The 17155-nt window shown below is 42.9% G+C and overlaps 1 protein-coding gene across 1 annotated transcript in view; it reads right to left on the reverse strand.

Moving 5' to 3' along the window:
• FSD2 (fibronectin type III and SPRY domain containing 2) overlaps positions 1-17155 on the reverse strand; it is a 131078-nt gene that overhangs the window by 51760 nt on the left and 62163 nt on the right. Inside the window, exons 7-9 of the mRNA XM_040414050.1 lie at positions 16686-16841; positions 9429-9563; positions 7946-8099 (exon numbers count right to left, since the gene is read on the reverse strand). Of these exons, the coding sequence (XP_040269984.1) occupies positions 7946-8099; positions 9429-9563; positions 16686-16841 (445 nt within the window). The remainder of the gene's footprint in view (positions 1-7945; positions 8100-9428; positions 9564-16685; positions 16842-17155) is intronic.

A 17155-nucleotide genomic window follows, 5' to 3' on the forward strand; every position in this document is an offset into this window, starting at 1 on the left:
TAGCTCTGCTGGCCATGGAGGCAGAAGCCTAAAGCCTCAGGAGCCAGGAGCAAAGTTCCTTGGCCGAAGATAAGTCCGATTACAGAGAGAAGTGCAGCATAGAGAAGAAGCCAAGTTATCAAGTCAGCGTGTCAGTACAGCAGAGTGAGAGAAAGATATAGCAGAGTTGAGTTTGCCTGCCAGTTTAATGCTAAAGCCTGCTGGAACCAAGACAAAGCCTGTAAGCTGTTGGAAGAAACGTTTATTCAAGTAAATCTGCTGTTAAACTTCATCTCAAGGTCTGGACACCACTCGGCATTCTTCCTACACCTGGGACGTGTTATAGGAGGGCCCTGGGGGGAGGCGCCCATTGCAATTTTTGGCGTCACGAACATGATTTACCTTTGTGTCTTACAAGGCCTACAGAATTGTCAGAGAACCCCCTAAAAATGACTTTAGTACATTTATTGCGGAGCAACGGGCGCAGCGGGGGGAGATGGTGTGAGGCGGTGGACCGGAAGTGTAAGCCGCCCTGGAAGAAGTAAGACTCTCCCAAGTGCAGCGGAACCCAGCAAGAGCACCAGAGGTCACCCAGGAAGAGCGGTTCTTTTTCCCAGCTGAACCTTATGGTTCCACCAGAGGTGACAGCCCACGCCCAGACGATGTGGGATTACAAAAAAGCATTGAGGACTGGGTGATCCACGTCCTGCACCACCCATGGCCAGGGGATCCGCATCTAGAGAGACGACGTGGCACCATCTTATGGTTTTCTGTGGAACATGGCAGTGGATTCCTGGCAGACGACGAGGACGGCGAGGAGCTGTTTGTGGGCCACAGGTCAGTAAAGCTCCCCTATCTTCCCCAAGCCTGCCATAACCTCTACGTGGGGGACCACGTTGAATATACCTACATGAGTTCTCTCAAAGGGCCGTTTGCCACCGGGGTCACCTTGCTGTCCAAGCCCCTTGTCCCTATGCCAGTCGCTGAAAGCTGGCAGGAGGATGCAGCAGCCGCAGGCCGCGTGCGCTGCCTCCAAGAGACCGCAGAAGGAGTACTCCAATTTCAAGATAAGCCGGAGCCCTTAATCCCGGGTTTACCACCGCCACCAACTTTCCAGATCGGTTATCTGACAACCACCTCTTTCTGTTACAACCCGACGATGGTTAATTACCAGCTGCCCTTGAAAATGCCTTCTGCTGCAGCAAGAGCTTCTCGGGCCCCATCACCACCCCTGGAGGTTTTCTTACCGCAGCCCTTGCAGCTGGAGATCCTAAGTTCACCTTCCCTCGGCAGGAGGTTCCGGTCCTGTTAAGCAACAGATTGCCACAGCCATAGCCAGTGTGACCACCCGGTCAGTACCAGAAACCTCCACTAGAGGTCAGAGGAGCTCCACCACCGCAGTCAGCTTGGCATACAAGAGGCAGGAGCGCCCTCTGATGGACTTCAGCAGCTCCAGCAGTGAGGAGGACTTCAGGTACCTTCTCTAAGGAGCCCCTCTACTGCATCCTGGAAAAGAGAAAATCGTGGACTAATGGAAGCCACGACATGAACTGTTCCTGAATGGTTTTTGTTGCCCTTGTTTGGCCCTCATCTGGATGGACATGCTTGTAAGGACTCCCTCATCTGCAGAAAACACTTCCAAGTTGCGCCTAGCAGCACCAATCTCCTTTTTTTTTTCCCTTCTCAGGTTAAGTGGGAGCCCCCTTTGCAAAAAGGGGTTCTCATTAAGATTTGCTGCTATTTAATATCATACTCCATGTGGATTACAAATAATGACTTTGTTTGTTACCACATGTGGATTAGAAATGACTCTTGCACTATTTATTCCAGTTTGGTGCACTTGATCCATAAGCATTTTGGGAAAAGACTCTAATGTGAATTTGATTGCATTATATATTTGCACTGTATTTTTGCACTAACCTTTTGGAATTTTAGCAACGTTCAAGCACTTTCGCCTATTGTATGGATTCTTTTTACGGGTATAACAATGTGACCTCATGCACTTTTTAATGGACTTTGGTAAAATAATGCTGTTAGTCAGATAGCTAGTACCTTACTCTAATGCTTATATGGACTGCCTCTGATGACGTCAATACTAATGGTTCTTATGTTAGCTTGGAAAGCCTGGGTGTCACAGTGCTGTTCACGGCGACCTTTTCCGTGTAGGCTGGCTGCATGCGCCCTTGCATACTGGCTGCAGGCCAAAATCCTGTGTAGGCCGGTTGCTAGTGGCTGCATGCTGGCTGCAGGGTCTGTTGTGAACCGCCTGTGTATGGTTACTCTCTCCGTCTCTGCGGTGTCATGTGAGGGTTGTTTCCCCGTGATGCTTCTGTTTGTCTGTGGTGCCGATTGCCAGGGGCAACGCCCGGTTCAGTATCCTGCTGTTCTGAGTTCCAGTTTTGATGGGGTTAACTCCCCTGTCTGCTGTGCATGGGTGTGGATTTCCAGGTGCCTCATTACCCAGCTATGTAGTCCTGTGAGCTGTGGTTCTGGGGGGGAGTCTTGGTCTGTCTGTATGCAGTGTGTTCAGTTCTGTTAATTCAGGCTGTTCTGTACTATGCCATGCCCTGGTCTGGTCCTGTACCATGCCATGCTTTGCTGCTAGGTTAGCACCTCGATTCTGTTCCTGGGGTTTTTCCATCTACCCTTCTGCGTGGTGTCGCCTGGTTTTGCATCAAGTGTCTGTCCTCCGGTTCCATGTCCTGTATAGTGTTTATGTCATATTTTGATCTATGCCTTGCCCTGTCCATGTCTTGTTCTATGCTTTGCCTTGTCTATGTCTTGTTCTTTGCCTTGCCTTGTTTCTGTCCTACCTTCGGAAGAGGGTTCCTGTGTGCCCTGGAGGGGAATGCCCATTTTCTGTCCCTGTCTTGTCCATGTCTTATTTCATGCCATACCTCATTCATGTTCTGTATTTCGCTATGCCTTGTTCTTGTTTTGTTCCATGTCATGCCTCATCCTTATCCTTTAATAATAGATGGCGGAGGAGCAGTAGACATCGCTTATCTAGACTTTAGTAAGGCTTTTGATACTGTCCCACATGGAAGGCTTATCAATAAATTGCAGTCTTTAAACTTGGACTCCCATATTGTTGAATGGATTAGGCAGTGGCTGAGGGACAGACAACAGAGGATTGTAGTCAATGGAGTATATTCAGACCATGGTCTTGTTACCAGTGGGGTACCTCAGGGATCTGTTCTGGGACCCATATTGTTTAATATCTTTATCAGCGAAATTTCAGAAGGCCTTGATGGTAAGGTGTGTCTTTTTGCTGATGACACAAAGATTTGTAACAGGGTTGATGTTCCTGGAGGGATACACCAAATGGAAAAGGATTTAGGAAAACTAGAGGAATGGTCAAGAATCTGGCAACTAAAATTTAATGTTGATAAGTGCAAGATAATGCACCTGGGGCGTAAAAACCCAAGAGCAGAATATAAAATAAGTGATACAGTCCTAACCTCAGTATCTGAGGAAAGGGATTTAGGGGTCATTATTTCAGAAGACTTAAAGGTAGGCAGACAATGTCATAGAGCAGCAGGAAATGCTAGCAGAATGCTTGGGTGTATAGGGAGAGGCATTACCAGTAGAAAGAGGGAGGTGCTCATGCCACTCTACAGAGCACTAGTGAGACATCATTTGGAGTATTGTGCGCAGTACTGGAGACCAAATCTCCAGAAGGATATCGATACTTTGGAGAGAGTTCAGAGAAGAGCTATTAAACTAGTACATGGATTGCAGGGAATATGATAGAAACTTTTAAATACATAAAGGGAATCAACAAGGTAAAAGAGAAGAAAATATTTAAAAGAAGAAAAACTGCTACAAGGGGACATAGTTTTAAATTGGAAGGGCAAAGGTTTAAAAGTAATATCAGGAACCTAGTGGTGGCCGTTTCTGGTACCTAGTACGGCCAGGAACCTAGTGGTAGCCGTCAGTCTATGTATGTTCTTATGCAGCACTTTAACTTTCCTTCGGTACCCTTAGAGCACACCCTAAGTACAAGCAGAGGGTGGCTTAGTTTTAAGTAAGGGGGAATGTAACACCCCAGAGTGGTGTTACCACTTCTGACTTCTGCACCTTGCTACTGTCTTTATTGGGCTAACACCAATGCCATCTATGTATTTTGTCCAGGTCCTTTACAATATGCGTCCCTATTTTGTTATGTAACTGTCCATGTAATGTGCCTGGTTCACCAGCAGGTGGCAGCAAACACAGCAGAGCTATCTTAGATAGAATGGAACTTACCATTCCATTCTAACCCCCCTCTAGAGAGAGGTGGGCTAGTCCTTCTTCCTGCAGGAAGGGTGAGGACCAGTTAGTTCCAGTCTAGTTTATCCCATGCTAGGGGAAGGGTGTGCAGGGGCACATCTCTGCTGGACGTACCCATGTCAGCCAGAGCACCTTAAGCTCTGCTGGCCATGGAGACAGAAGCCTAAAACCTCAGGAGCCAGGAGTAAAGTTCCTTGGCCGAAGATAAGTCTGATTACAGAGAGAAGTGCAACATAGAGAAGAAGCCAAGTTATCAAGTCAGTGTGTCAGTACAGCAGAGTAAGAGGAAGATATAGCAGAGTTGAGTTTGCCTGCCAGTTTAATGCTAAAGCCTGCTGGAACCAAGACAAAGCCTGCAAGCTGTTGGAAGAAATGTTTATTCAAGTAAAGCTGCTGTTAAACTTCATCTCAAGGTCTGGACTCAAGTTATTCTTTCAAATCCCTCAGTTATTCCCCCTATTTATTGCTTGGGAGCCAAAGCCTGGGGTCCAGCCGTATCCAGGTAGGAGCACCGTGACACACATAAAGAGACATTTAGGCCACACTACACCACTCTGCATTCTTCCTACACCTGGTATGCGTGCAATAGGAGGGCCCCGGGGGAAGGCGCATATGCACTATGTTGGTACCACACTTCCCTAGGAGCATTGCACCTTTCAAAAGCAGAATCCTTCTTGATTTCCACCGTTGCAATACAACCCATGCACTACAGCACTAATACAGCACTAATTCATTGGATGGACAGGCCTGTCCACCTGCAAATCAAAGTGGAAGCCTCTAGAAAATCTAAAAGCAGAATTAAAGCTATTTTGCACTGATGAATGAGCTAAAATGTCTCCAAGTCAATGTCCAGGACTAATCAACAATGACGGTGAACATTTAGTTGCAGTTCTTGCTGCACAAGAAGGTCACACCAGATACTGAAAATAAAGGTTCACATACTTTTGCCACTTTCAGATATGTGATATTGGATCATTTTCCTCAATATATAATGACCAAGTCTAATACTGTTTACTCATTTGTTTGATTTGGATATTTGTATCTACTTTTAGGACTGAAGTAGTTTTAGGTCAAATTTATGCACAAATATAGAAAATTCTTAAAGTAAATGTGTCACCAGAATTGTTATCTGCTAGTGAAAACCAGATAGAAACACATCCTTTTTTTCTAATTTCTTTTTATTTTCTTATTTCAGATTTTTTTATTCCGTTTCCTAAACATTATTATGGGTCTGGCCATCTTGCCTGAGCTGTTCTTAACTGCATTTAGAAAGCATTAAAAATAGCTTTACGGCAGCCCCATGTACCATATACACAACGGTCGCGAGGGGACATCATTGACTTCTATGGGAGAGCTTTCTAGACATGTTCTGTGACCTGTGTTATCCGTCATCCTAATCCTGACTATTATTATTTATTATTAAAGCGCCATTCATTCCATAGCGCTGTACATATGATAAGCGGTGCACATACATAATACAGACAATTGCACTAAGCATAAACAAGACAAGTTACAAACTGGTACAGAAGGAGAGAGGGCCCTGCCCGTGAGGGCTTACAATCTACATGGTATGGGAGAAGGACACAGTAGGTGCGAGTTAAGTTGGTCATGGCGGTATAGAGGCAGCAGGGTCACTGGTTGTAGGCTTGTCTGAAGAGGTGGGTTTTCAGGTTTCTTTTGAAGGATTCCAATGTAGGTGAGAGTCTGATATGTTGGGGTAGCGAGTTCCAGAGTATGGGGGATGCACGGGAGAAATCTTGGAGTCGATTGTGGGAAGAGGAGAGGAGAGGAGAGAAGAGAAGGAAGTCTTGTGAGGATCGGAGAGTGCATGTGGGGATGTATCGGGAAAGTAGCTCAGAGATGTAGGGAGGGGACAGGTTATGGACGGCCTATGTATTTGTTAGTACATTGAAGTGAATTCGCTGGGCAATGGGGAGCCAGTGAAGGGATGGGCAGAGGGGAGAGGCAGAGGAGTAATAGGGTGAGAGGTGGATTAGTCGGGCAGAAGAGTTGAGGATAGATTGGAGGGGTGCGAGAGTTCTAGATGGAAGGCCACAGAGGAGAATGTTGCAGTAGTCTAGGCGGGAGATAATGAGGGCATGTACAAGAATTTTCGCAGATTCAAAGTTAAGGAAAGCACGGATGCGGGAGATGTTTTTGAGTTGGAGGCGGCAGGTGGTGGAAAGAGCTTGGATTTGCGGTCGGAAGGAAAGTGCAGAATCCAAGGTCACTCCAAGGCAGCAGACTTTGTTGACCGGGGAGAGTGTGCAGCCATTAATCATGATAGATAGGTCTGTTGAGTGGGTTGAACAAGATGGGGGAAAGATTATAAATTTTGTCTTATCCATGTTAAGTTTTAGAAAGCGAGAGGCGAAGAAGGATGATATAGAAGATAGACATTGTGGGATTCGTGATAGTAAGATGGTGATGTCTGGACCAGAGAGGTAGATTTGTGTGTCGTCAGCGTAGGTGTGATACTGAAAGCCATGGGACTCTATGAGCTGTCCCAGGCCAAAAGTGTAGATAGAGAAGAGCAGGGGTCCTAGGACAGAGCCTTGCGGGACACCAACAGAGAGGGAATGAGACGAGGAGGTGGTGCGAGAGTGGGAGACGCTAAACGTCCGGTCTGTGAGGTATGATGTGATCCAGAAGAGGGCCAGGTCGGTGATGCCAAGAGATGAGAGAGTTTGCAACAGAATGGAGTGGTCAACAGTGTCAAAGGCAGAGGACAGGTCAAGGAGAAGGAGGACAGAGTATTGTTTCTTGGTTTTGGCTGTCAGTAGGTCATTGTTGACTTTGGTAAGGGCAGTCTCGGTCGAGTGGTGGGGTCGGAAGCCAGATTGTAGGCGGTCAAAGAGGGAGCAGGAGGAGAGGTGGGAGGACAGTTCTGAATGGACATGTTGTTCAAGTAGCTTTGAGGCATACGGAAGAAGTGATATGGGGCGATAACTGGACAAGGAAGATGGGTCAAGTGAAGGATTTTTGAGGATGGGTGTAATGGTAGCATGTTTAAAAGCAGAGGGGAAGACACCAGAGTTTAGTGATAGGTTGAAGAGATGAGTTAGGGTTGGGATAAACACTGTGGTGAGGTTAGGGATGAGGTGGGATGGGATTGGGTCAAGTGCACAGGTGGTCAGATGAGATTTGGAGAGTAGAGTGGAGAGTTTTTCTTCTGTAATGGTGGAGAAGCAGTTTTTGGGAGAAGAGGACCGAGCAGTTGTGTAGAGGGTCTGTGGGGACTGTGTAGTGAAGCTTTCCCTATAATGACATCTCCTCTGTGTATAGATAAGCAGGTAACTGTAGTAAAGTGATCTGTACAGACCAAGAAGTGGTGTCTATTATTATTCTTAGTGGCCAGTGAGAAAACTGCAGGATTTTATGTTTTTTGTTTAAATATAGATATTGACATGGAAAATTAAAAATAACATCACCAAAAATTATTTTAAAATATGTTAAACATAAAAATGTGATTTAAACAATAGGCTATTTTCTAATGACATATTTCCTTTAAGGGTTAACAAACTCTTATGCATGTGTGTTAGTCTGCTGAATTGTATTCAGAAATTGCATTTTAAAGATCCTTAGGGATGTTTAGGGACTCTGTGGAATGCAGTGGACATCCCCGGGCAAGACAAGCAGTTAGCAGTGTATAATGGATAACATGACTCGGGTGCAGGGAGAATACCACACTTACTCAGTGACCAAATTATCTTGCGTCTCTGTTGTCACTTTGAATATCTCCACTGTGTACGATTCAACAGGGTTAATGTTCCTGGACTCCCAGCAGATTAAAGCTGCATTCTCACAGCTCAGACATTCCCTGGTTTTAATGATAGGAGGGGCTGGGGCTACAAACATAAAAATACATTATTCACACTCCTGAAATGCATCCGATTCCTCAGTAATAGCTACATAGTATAACAGTTATATGTTCTTGATGGGTCTTTTTACTTTACAATCCAGCTCATGAAATATTGTCTTAAGGATAAAGGTTCCATCTTTGTAATATTAATAACATACTGATCTCAGACTCACCCCCCCCCCCCCTCCCCACACACACACACACCGCCCAAAAAAAAAAAAAAAAGTCATATATCCATTTACCAAAAAAAAAAAAATGAGGCAGGGACCTATGGCCTTCTAACCTGGAGAAAGTCTGAGGGCATCATTAGTCTATTGTTGAGATTACATCAACACCAGGAGTATAAAAATCCATCATGGGTAGTTAGACACCTTTTGGCTTGTAGATGATACCTCAAAGTGCAGATGCCACCTAGCAACCAAAGCCCCTAAAGGGCATCTGTCAGCAGATTTGTGCCTATGACACTGGCTGACCTGTTATATGTGCGCTTGGCAGCTGAAGGCATCTGTGTTGGTCCCATGTTTCCCCGTTGCTCCTAGAGGCTCATTTGCATATATTAAAACATTTTTCTCAGCAATGTGGAAAACATGTGAACATGGGCCCAACACAGATGTCTTCATCTGCCAAGCGCACATGTAACAAGTCAGCCAGGGACAAATCTGCTGACAGATGCCCTTTCAAGGAGCATTCCTGACAATGGATAGGCGATAAATGTTGAATCAGTGAAGCTCTGACCACCGCGTCCACCCATCATGACAGTTCTAGGACCCTTTTATCCTTCAACCATATGACTGCAGAGGGGTTTAAAAGGAACAGCTGCTCCATTCAAACTATGTTAGTTAGGAAAACCCCCAAGCGCTCAGCATATCCATAGCTCCCAATGAGTTTGAATAGTGCTTCTTCTTACTATGGTTGGTTGAGGCAGGAGAACTGAATCCCCTGTTCTAGCAATGACTGAAGGACCCAGCAGTACATTAATCACTTATGTTTTCCATAGGGATATGTGTTTGTGGCTGGAATACTTCTTTTAAAAAAAATAAAATAAATGCAGGGAATCTGAACGATTATCACATAAAATCACAACCATCAAAAATCTGTATGGAAATTCCCCTTTAACACTCAACAGGAAAGGACAGTGCTGATGTATAATATTTTATACTGAGAGCAAGAAAACGGTGTAATATAGACATTTCTAGAGTACCGTATTCCTGTGGATACAGCACAATACAGATTTCTTAGTAGTGTCGAGCAGCGCAGTCAGTAATGAATATTGCTATCCAGTTTATGTGCGCCTCTAATACACGTATGTAATTACCTGTCACGTACACGGCACTTTCACTTGCAGGGCTCTCACCAGTGGCGTTTATTGCAATAACCCAGAGTTCATACTGTGTGTTTGGCAGCAGGTTGGTTACTGTGCAGTAGGTTTCCTTGGCTCTTATCATGAATTCTGTGAAACAAGATTGGAGTATAATTATGATCATAAAGAACAGTATGGGCTTCGCTACCTTGTCTTGATCCTGGGCTGGCCATTTAGGCTCTGTGGGTTATAGATACAATTTAACACAACTAACTACCAGTGTGACAGGTTCTGTCATTGGAAACGAGTAAGAAGCAACCAAGGGTCCTTTCACACAGCTGTATCCATTTTGTGGATCTGCAAAACACGAATAGAGGCCGTGTGAGTCTTGTATTTTGCGGTCCCATACATTCCACCCTATGTTAGAAATGCCTATTCTTGTCCACAAAACAGACAAGAATAGGACACGTTCCATCTCTTTTGAGGGGCAGCGGAACGGATGTGCGGATGTGGACAGCACACAGTGTGCTGTCCTCATCTTTCGCGGCCCCATTAAAATGAATGGTTCCGTAGTTGATTCGCAAAAAAAAAAATGCGGACCAAAAATACAGTTGTTTCAATGGAACTTAATACTGTGTTATCGTGCTGGTAATGTATGGAAATAATGATTCTTTTTTTCAAAGTTGTTTTATATTGTCGATGAAGATAAAGCTAATTATAATACAAAAAAATGAGAAGAAAATATTCAGGCGGCACTCACCGATCAGTGCAACAGGCTTTTTTAATCCTATGATGGATCGCTGGGTACATCAAAAGCTAAATACATGAGCAATTGTGGCTGAATTCATCAGTAGTTGAATACATTAGAAAGCTGGGTACATGTATATAGCCGAGTACATAAAAAGCTGGATTCAAAAAGCTGAGTACATAAGAATGTGGCATGGGACGGACTTACATACAGGCATGCAGTGGTTGAAATTCGTCGACGGCAGTTTCGCGCGTAAGCGCTTTATCTGGCCCTTAGTATAACTGCGCATCCGCGCCAGTTATTTAATCATCGGCTCCGGCGTCTCACCATTGTGATGTCACCCGCTGCATCACTGACTCGGGGCACTCGTCTGACGTCGCCCTGGAGCCGATGTTACATAGTGTATTGAGACACAATTAAAAACCAACCAATCTCTTACTGATAAATTAAAGAAACACTTGCCAATCTATTTTGTCATTTAGACCTAGCGGGCCCATAGCGCCCGTACGCAAAGTCCATCTGTTTTCTTTCCTTAATGAACAAGGCAGACATAGCAGAGCTGGAGAGGGTCCAGAGGAGGGCAACTGAAGTAACTGGAATGGGGCAACTACAGTACCCTGAAAGATTATCAAAATTAGGGTTATTCACTTTAGAAAAAAGACGACTGAGGGGAGATCTAAAAACTATGTATAAATATATCAGGGGTCAGTACAGAGATCTATCCCATCATCTATTTATCCCCAGGACTGTGACTGTGACGAGGGGACATCCTCTGCATCTAGAGGAAAGAAGGTTTGTACACAAATATAGAAGAGGATTCTTTACGGTAAGAGCAGTGAGACTGTGGAACTCTCTGCCTGAGGAGGTGGTGATGGTGAGTACAATAAAGAATTCAAGAGGGGCCTGGATGTATTTCTGGAGTGTAATAATATTACAGGCTATAGCTACTAGAGAGGGGTCGTTGATCCAGAGAGTTATTCTGATTGGGGTCGGGAAGGAATTTTTTATTCCCCTAAAGTGGGGAAAATTGGCTTCTACCTCAGTTTTTTTTTGCCTTCCTCTGGATCTGGATTTAAGGGTAGCACAAAATGCAAGCACTAAGTAATTAAAGGGTAACTGTCATGTTTTCAGCAAAAAAAAAATTTTTAGCTGTTGGGCCTTTTTATAGGTAAATGCATTGATATCCAATTCATTATTGTCAAAATGGATGTTCATTTCCTTTTAAGAGCCATGCTCGACTATAGTTGCAATTTTGTATGTCTTGAGTAGGCCAATTTAAGGTCACACAAAGGTTTATACTTTTCAGTGTTATCCTTCCCATGAGTATACCAGTTTGAGAAGAGGCATCCATGTTTACTTACTTAAATTTATGACGGGAGTAAAAGATAAGCTTTATGCAGCTGGTGATAATTACCTATACAATTAGGCATTTATAAATGAAGCAAAATACATAATATGTGTGTATTCATTTATTGAGCCTTAGTTAGTCCTTAGCATAAGACAATCAGTAGGACATATATATATTACTTTATATTATATTGTTATATGTTACGAAGACAACATGTATCCAGTATATTGTATATATTTCTCATTAGAAGAGTGTCTGTGAAGATGTGTATTTTGTAACAATTAATAACATCTTTGGTATGACAGAGGAGGTACTGATATCTCTGTGAGAAAACAAGCCATTTACGAGCCATAAATTAAGTGTGAGAAACATTCAAAAGAGACGCCTAGAGGTCTGTCTCTAATTGCTACAAGTGTCAGAATTAATCCCTATAGCTTTGAATTAAAGCTTCTGAGGTCAAGATGTATATTCAGACTTACATAAGTTAACCCTTTATACTATGATGCAAATAGCTTATACAGCAGTGCCACCTATGTGTCAGTAGGTGACATTACAACAGTAGCAAAAATGCATTCTGGGTAGGGTTATGATGTCACATTTTATCAATGGTCACACCCATCCGACAATGATTGGAAAGTTCCCAAACTAGGAAGGTGTGTCTAACTGATAAGTTTGGGATCATAAGCCATAGAGAGAAAGTAAGAGAAAGTAAGAGAAAGTGAGAAGGAAGGAGAAAGAAGGAAGGAGAGGAGAAGTTGAGGTCTATCAAGATGAAAGCCATGGTGAGATGTGCTATGATGGACCACCCAGCTTTCCTAGGAGCAGAAGTGAGATTCCTACTAGGACTTGGTAAGAGACACAGAAAATGATATTTCATTTTATTAAGACTAATTTGATAGTGTGGGTGAAATTATACCATCTAGATTGGCGAATAAATAAATAATTAAATTAATTGATCATCTCCATATTGAGATGTAGTTTTAGGATATTGTGAGGCTTCATTCTACCTGCAGAAGAATCTGGACTCATAATCTAGCAAAGCATTAAATAATTGCATATATATATATATTAATAGAACATTCTTCGCCAAGCTAAGTGATGGATTCCCACAGGAAGGACTTATATCAAATCCTTCCCATTTAAGATATGGACTAGCAAAATCCTAGATCCCTGTTATTTGTCTTAATAGTCTTACCAAAGTCATGTATGTGAAAATAGTCCAGGATGGGGCGGAAGGATATGGTTATCTCTTCTAAGTTATATTCTTGGATGGATTTGCCCATGCCTGAAGTCATGTGATGTGTAGTTGGTTAGGGGGGCAGAATGTATTTAGCATTCTATAATGATGTCTAGGATTAGACATGCCCATCCTGATATCATGAGGTTTTCTCTGAACAGAAGTAATGTATATAACTTATGTTCCTACTTTGATATCCTAACCTAATAATAGCTTGGTTATAATGTGACAAGTTATTTCCACTCACATGTATTGTTAAGCTTGTAATGCTTTATATTAACGCTATATATATTCATTTGCATGTATCATTGTGTTTATTTACTTATATATGTTTATAATCTTGTAACCAATAAATCTGCATATTTTTATAATACCTGTGTATTATTGTATAATGCAGAACTACATTTTATCATTAACGTCATCTCACGTCAAAAAGAACTTATTTATCTGAGGAAATAGTCGGACTCAGATGTGAATTGTATCAATTAGGTTGTCTACAATTCACCAGGTCATGATTTTAAGAATTTATGACAAATTTTATAAATTTTATTTTTTTATGGTTAATTTTTTTTTATGACCATAATTAATAATTCTTCATTGAATTATTACCCACCGACATAGCATATGTTACTGCTTCAGCAGCATTATGCACAAAGCAATCTTTAGTTTCTTCACATACCGCTGTTTTCCTTGAGTTTTTCCCTTAGTTACAGCTGTTTAAACATTTACAATATGAGAACCTTCTCAAGATGGCTCCTCTGCCAGTTCTCCTAGGCCAAAACTGCCATCCCTCACTTCCCATACACACTTGCTATAGCCAGCAACTCCCTGCCAGCCAATCAGATTGGATTACTGAGAGACACGCCTCCTCACTCTGAAGTCTAATGCAGCCATGCAGTGTGAAGGACCGCCTCTCCGTCTTCTGTTTACACTAAAGGGAAGACAGGCAAGCCCTGGCAACGGTCTCTTAAGGGAGCAGTGGAAAGGGACAGAGGACATTAATGAAAGCTATTATTATAAGGTAATTACAGATCTTTTGACAATCATTGATAGACTAACTCAGGTATACATGCCTAGCTCTAATAAGCTAGCAAATAAAATAAAAATATGACAGTTATCCTTTAAACTGCATACTCCTTGCACAATTAATACTGCATTCAAATAGCACACTTACTCAAACACTATATAGTATCCCATACATTTCATTAATATATAATGTAGTCAGTGGTAAAACCTTTGGAGCAGTAGCCGGAGATACCACAGGCCCGTCTTCACTTCTCACAGGTGACATCCTGTAGCTGACAGCAGAGTGGATCGTTCTAAAGACTACGGTATGGAACTACAGAGGTTGCAGTTGCATCCAGTAATATACTCAATTGGTTAATTGTAGATATGGTCCAAGATAAGTTAAATAAGGTAAATGTGAACAAGGCTTCGGGTCCAGATGGATCACACCCAAGATTTCTTAAAGAGCTCAGTTCAGTCATTGCTGTGCCCCTGTGTATAATTTTTAAAGATTCTCTAGTTACTGGTACAGTGCCAAGTGATTGGCGCAAGGCAAATGTGGTGCCCATATTCAAAAAAGGATCTAGGTCCTTCACAGGTAATTATAGACCTATAGGCTTGGAAAGTATAGTCTGTAATTGGATTGAAAACTGTCTAAAGGACCGTGTCCAGAGAGTTGTGGTCAATGATTCCTATTCAGAATAGTCCCGGGTTACAAGTGGTGTACCCCAAGGTTCAGTTCTGGGCCCTTTATTATGTAATTTATTTATTAATGATATCGAGGACGAGATTAATAGGACCATTTCTATTTTTGCAGATGACACCAAGCTATGTAGTACTGTACAGTCTATGAAAGATGTCCACAAACTACAAGCTGACTTGAACACTCTGAGTGATTGGGCATCAACTTGGCAAATGAGGTTCAATGTGGACAAATGTAAAGTTATGCATCTTGGGAGTAATAATCTCTGTGCTCCATATGTCCTAGGGGATGTAATACTGGGGGATGTAACACTGGGGGAGTCACTTATACAGAAGGATTTGGGAGTCCTTGTGGATGGTAGATTAAGTTACAGCATACAATGTCAATCAGCTGCTTCTAAGGCCACCAGGATATTGCCACCAGGAGGTTGATCAAAAATTTTTTACAAAACAGTTTACTCACTATTAATAGCTGTTTCAAGGTCCCCCCAGATGTTTTTATGTATTTTTCGACATCAGCAGTGCTCTGACAGTCCCCCACTGATTGTTGACATCTATGTTTATGTGTGCGGTAACTTCCTGCCTCACTGCCTTCTGGGTCCCAGCGCAGAGCAGCATCGCGTGGTGTCTGTCTGCTCCTCTGTGCATCCGCCCCCCTAATTCATATGCCGCCTCCTGCCGCACATATTCTTCCCCCTTAGTTACGCCCCTAAACTCTGCCTCCTTCACTGATAATAAAGCACCCTGCCCGGTGATATCACCGGACCAGAGGTGCGTGGCTTAGCGCGGTTTGTTGCCGCCTAGCTACTGCCCATCCATGCACTCTGAATAATTACTTTGGCTGACGGTGACATCACCGAGCTCCTTATGAAGCGGAAAAAAAGGCTTCGCTCTGCAGAAAGGGACCCGGTACGTCACTAACTCTTAGAAAAACGGCACTTCCGGCTGAGATTTTGTGAATTGCAAAAGGGGCATCAGAAATGTCTGTTATAGGTAGAACAGGCATGAATGTAATATTTAGGGGGCTGTTGTACACATACAAAAATGTCCCCAATCCCGGACAACCTCTTTAAACGAGGCATGGACTCGCGGGGCAGGGCTGTATTATTACCACTTTACAAAGCGTTGGTGAGGCCTCATCTGGAATATGCAGTTCAGTTCTGGGCACCAGTCCATAAAAACGATGCTCTGCAGCTGGAAAAGTACAGAGGAGAGCGACTAAACTGATAAGGGGCATGGAGGGTCTTAGTTATGAAAAAAGATTAAAATAATTGAATTTATTTAGTCTTAAGAAGAGACGTCTAAGGGGGGACATGATTAACCTATTAAAATATATAAATGGGCCGTACAAAAAAAACGGTAAAAAACAGTTCCATCTAAAATGCCCTCAAAAGACAAGGGGCGTTGCCTCCGACTGGAGAGGAAAAAGTTCAGTCTCCAGAAGCGTCAAAGCTTCTTTACTGTAAGAACTGTGAATCTGTGGAATAGACTTCCTCAGGACGTGGTCACAGCAGGAACAGTGGACAGTTACAAAAAGGGTTTAGATGAATTCTTAAAAGTAAATGACATTAATGCTTATGAAAACGTGTCCCCACCTATCCCTTGGTTGAACTTGATGGACTTATGTCTTTTTTCAACCGTATTAACTATGTAACTATGTAATCTAAGCCTTGGAGCCTGTGGGGGAAAAAAGGTCCCTCTGCCCAATATAAGAAGACCAATACTACAGATTTTGCATTGAGGCTCAAGAGAATCAAATTAAGCCTCTGGCACATGGCTATTGCTATCACTAGAATATGCCATAAATGTCAGGTAGGTGCAGATCCCACTGTCGTATCTGCAGAAAGTGACCCAAAGCGAAGGGAGGATATTTTCGTACATGCCATAACTGTGAATGGAGACGACGCTGTTCATGAGATGCTTGCCCTTTGTTCACTTTGAGAGCCTCGTTCTGGAGATAGGAGCAGGTCATTGAGGTGGGACATGCACCTTTTGACATTTATGGCATATCCTAGTGATACTCCATAAATGTCCCAGATGGGATAATACATTTAGGGCAACCAGCCTGCCATAGTTGCACCTAGGTGTGTGCATGTGTTTTTATGTGTTGTACCTATAATGTATTGATGTGTTCTTGTGTGTATATACATATATGTGTTTATATTTCTATGAAAGCGGTCCAGTCATTACTTATTACATCTCTGAATATAGTTTTATAGTATCTTATCTTACCTTCTCGATTTTCTCCTGGAGTAACATCAGATACTGGTTTATAGTAGAGGTGGTAATGTTCCACTGTGTCATCAGAGAACAGGCTCCAGCACACACGGAGAGATGTCGCTGTGGCAGAATTGGGTGTCTGAGGGTTGATCACAGGAGCTGAGGGAACTGAAATATGATAGACTATTGAATGCTTATTCAGTCGTTGTATAGCTTTTGACTTTCCTGATTGCCTTGTATAGAAACAGTGAAAAAATGCTACATAATCCTTAAAGGGATTCTGTCATGACATTTTTGGCCTATAACCTAAACATATGGCCAGGTCCGTCCAAATAGCATGAATCCGAAACTGTACTTATTAAATGTGCCTGTGGCTCTATTAGCACATAAAACAGGTTTTTATAACCTGTTATTCACCTACCCAAGGTGCCCAAGGGGACGTCGCTTCATACAGGGTGCCCGGCTGCAGCCATCTCCGTCTG

This window comes from Bufo bufo, chromosome 1 (genome assembly GCF_905171765.1).
Source record: "Bufo bufo chromosome 1, aBufBuf1.1, whole genome shotgun sequence".
NCBI lineage: Eukaryota > Metazoa > Chordata > Amphibia > Anura > Bufonidae > Bufo > Bufo bufo.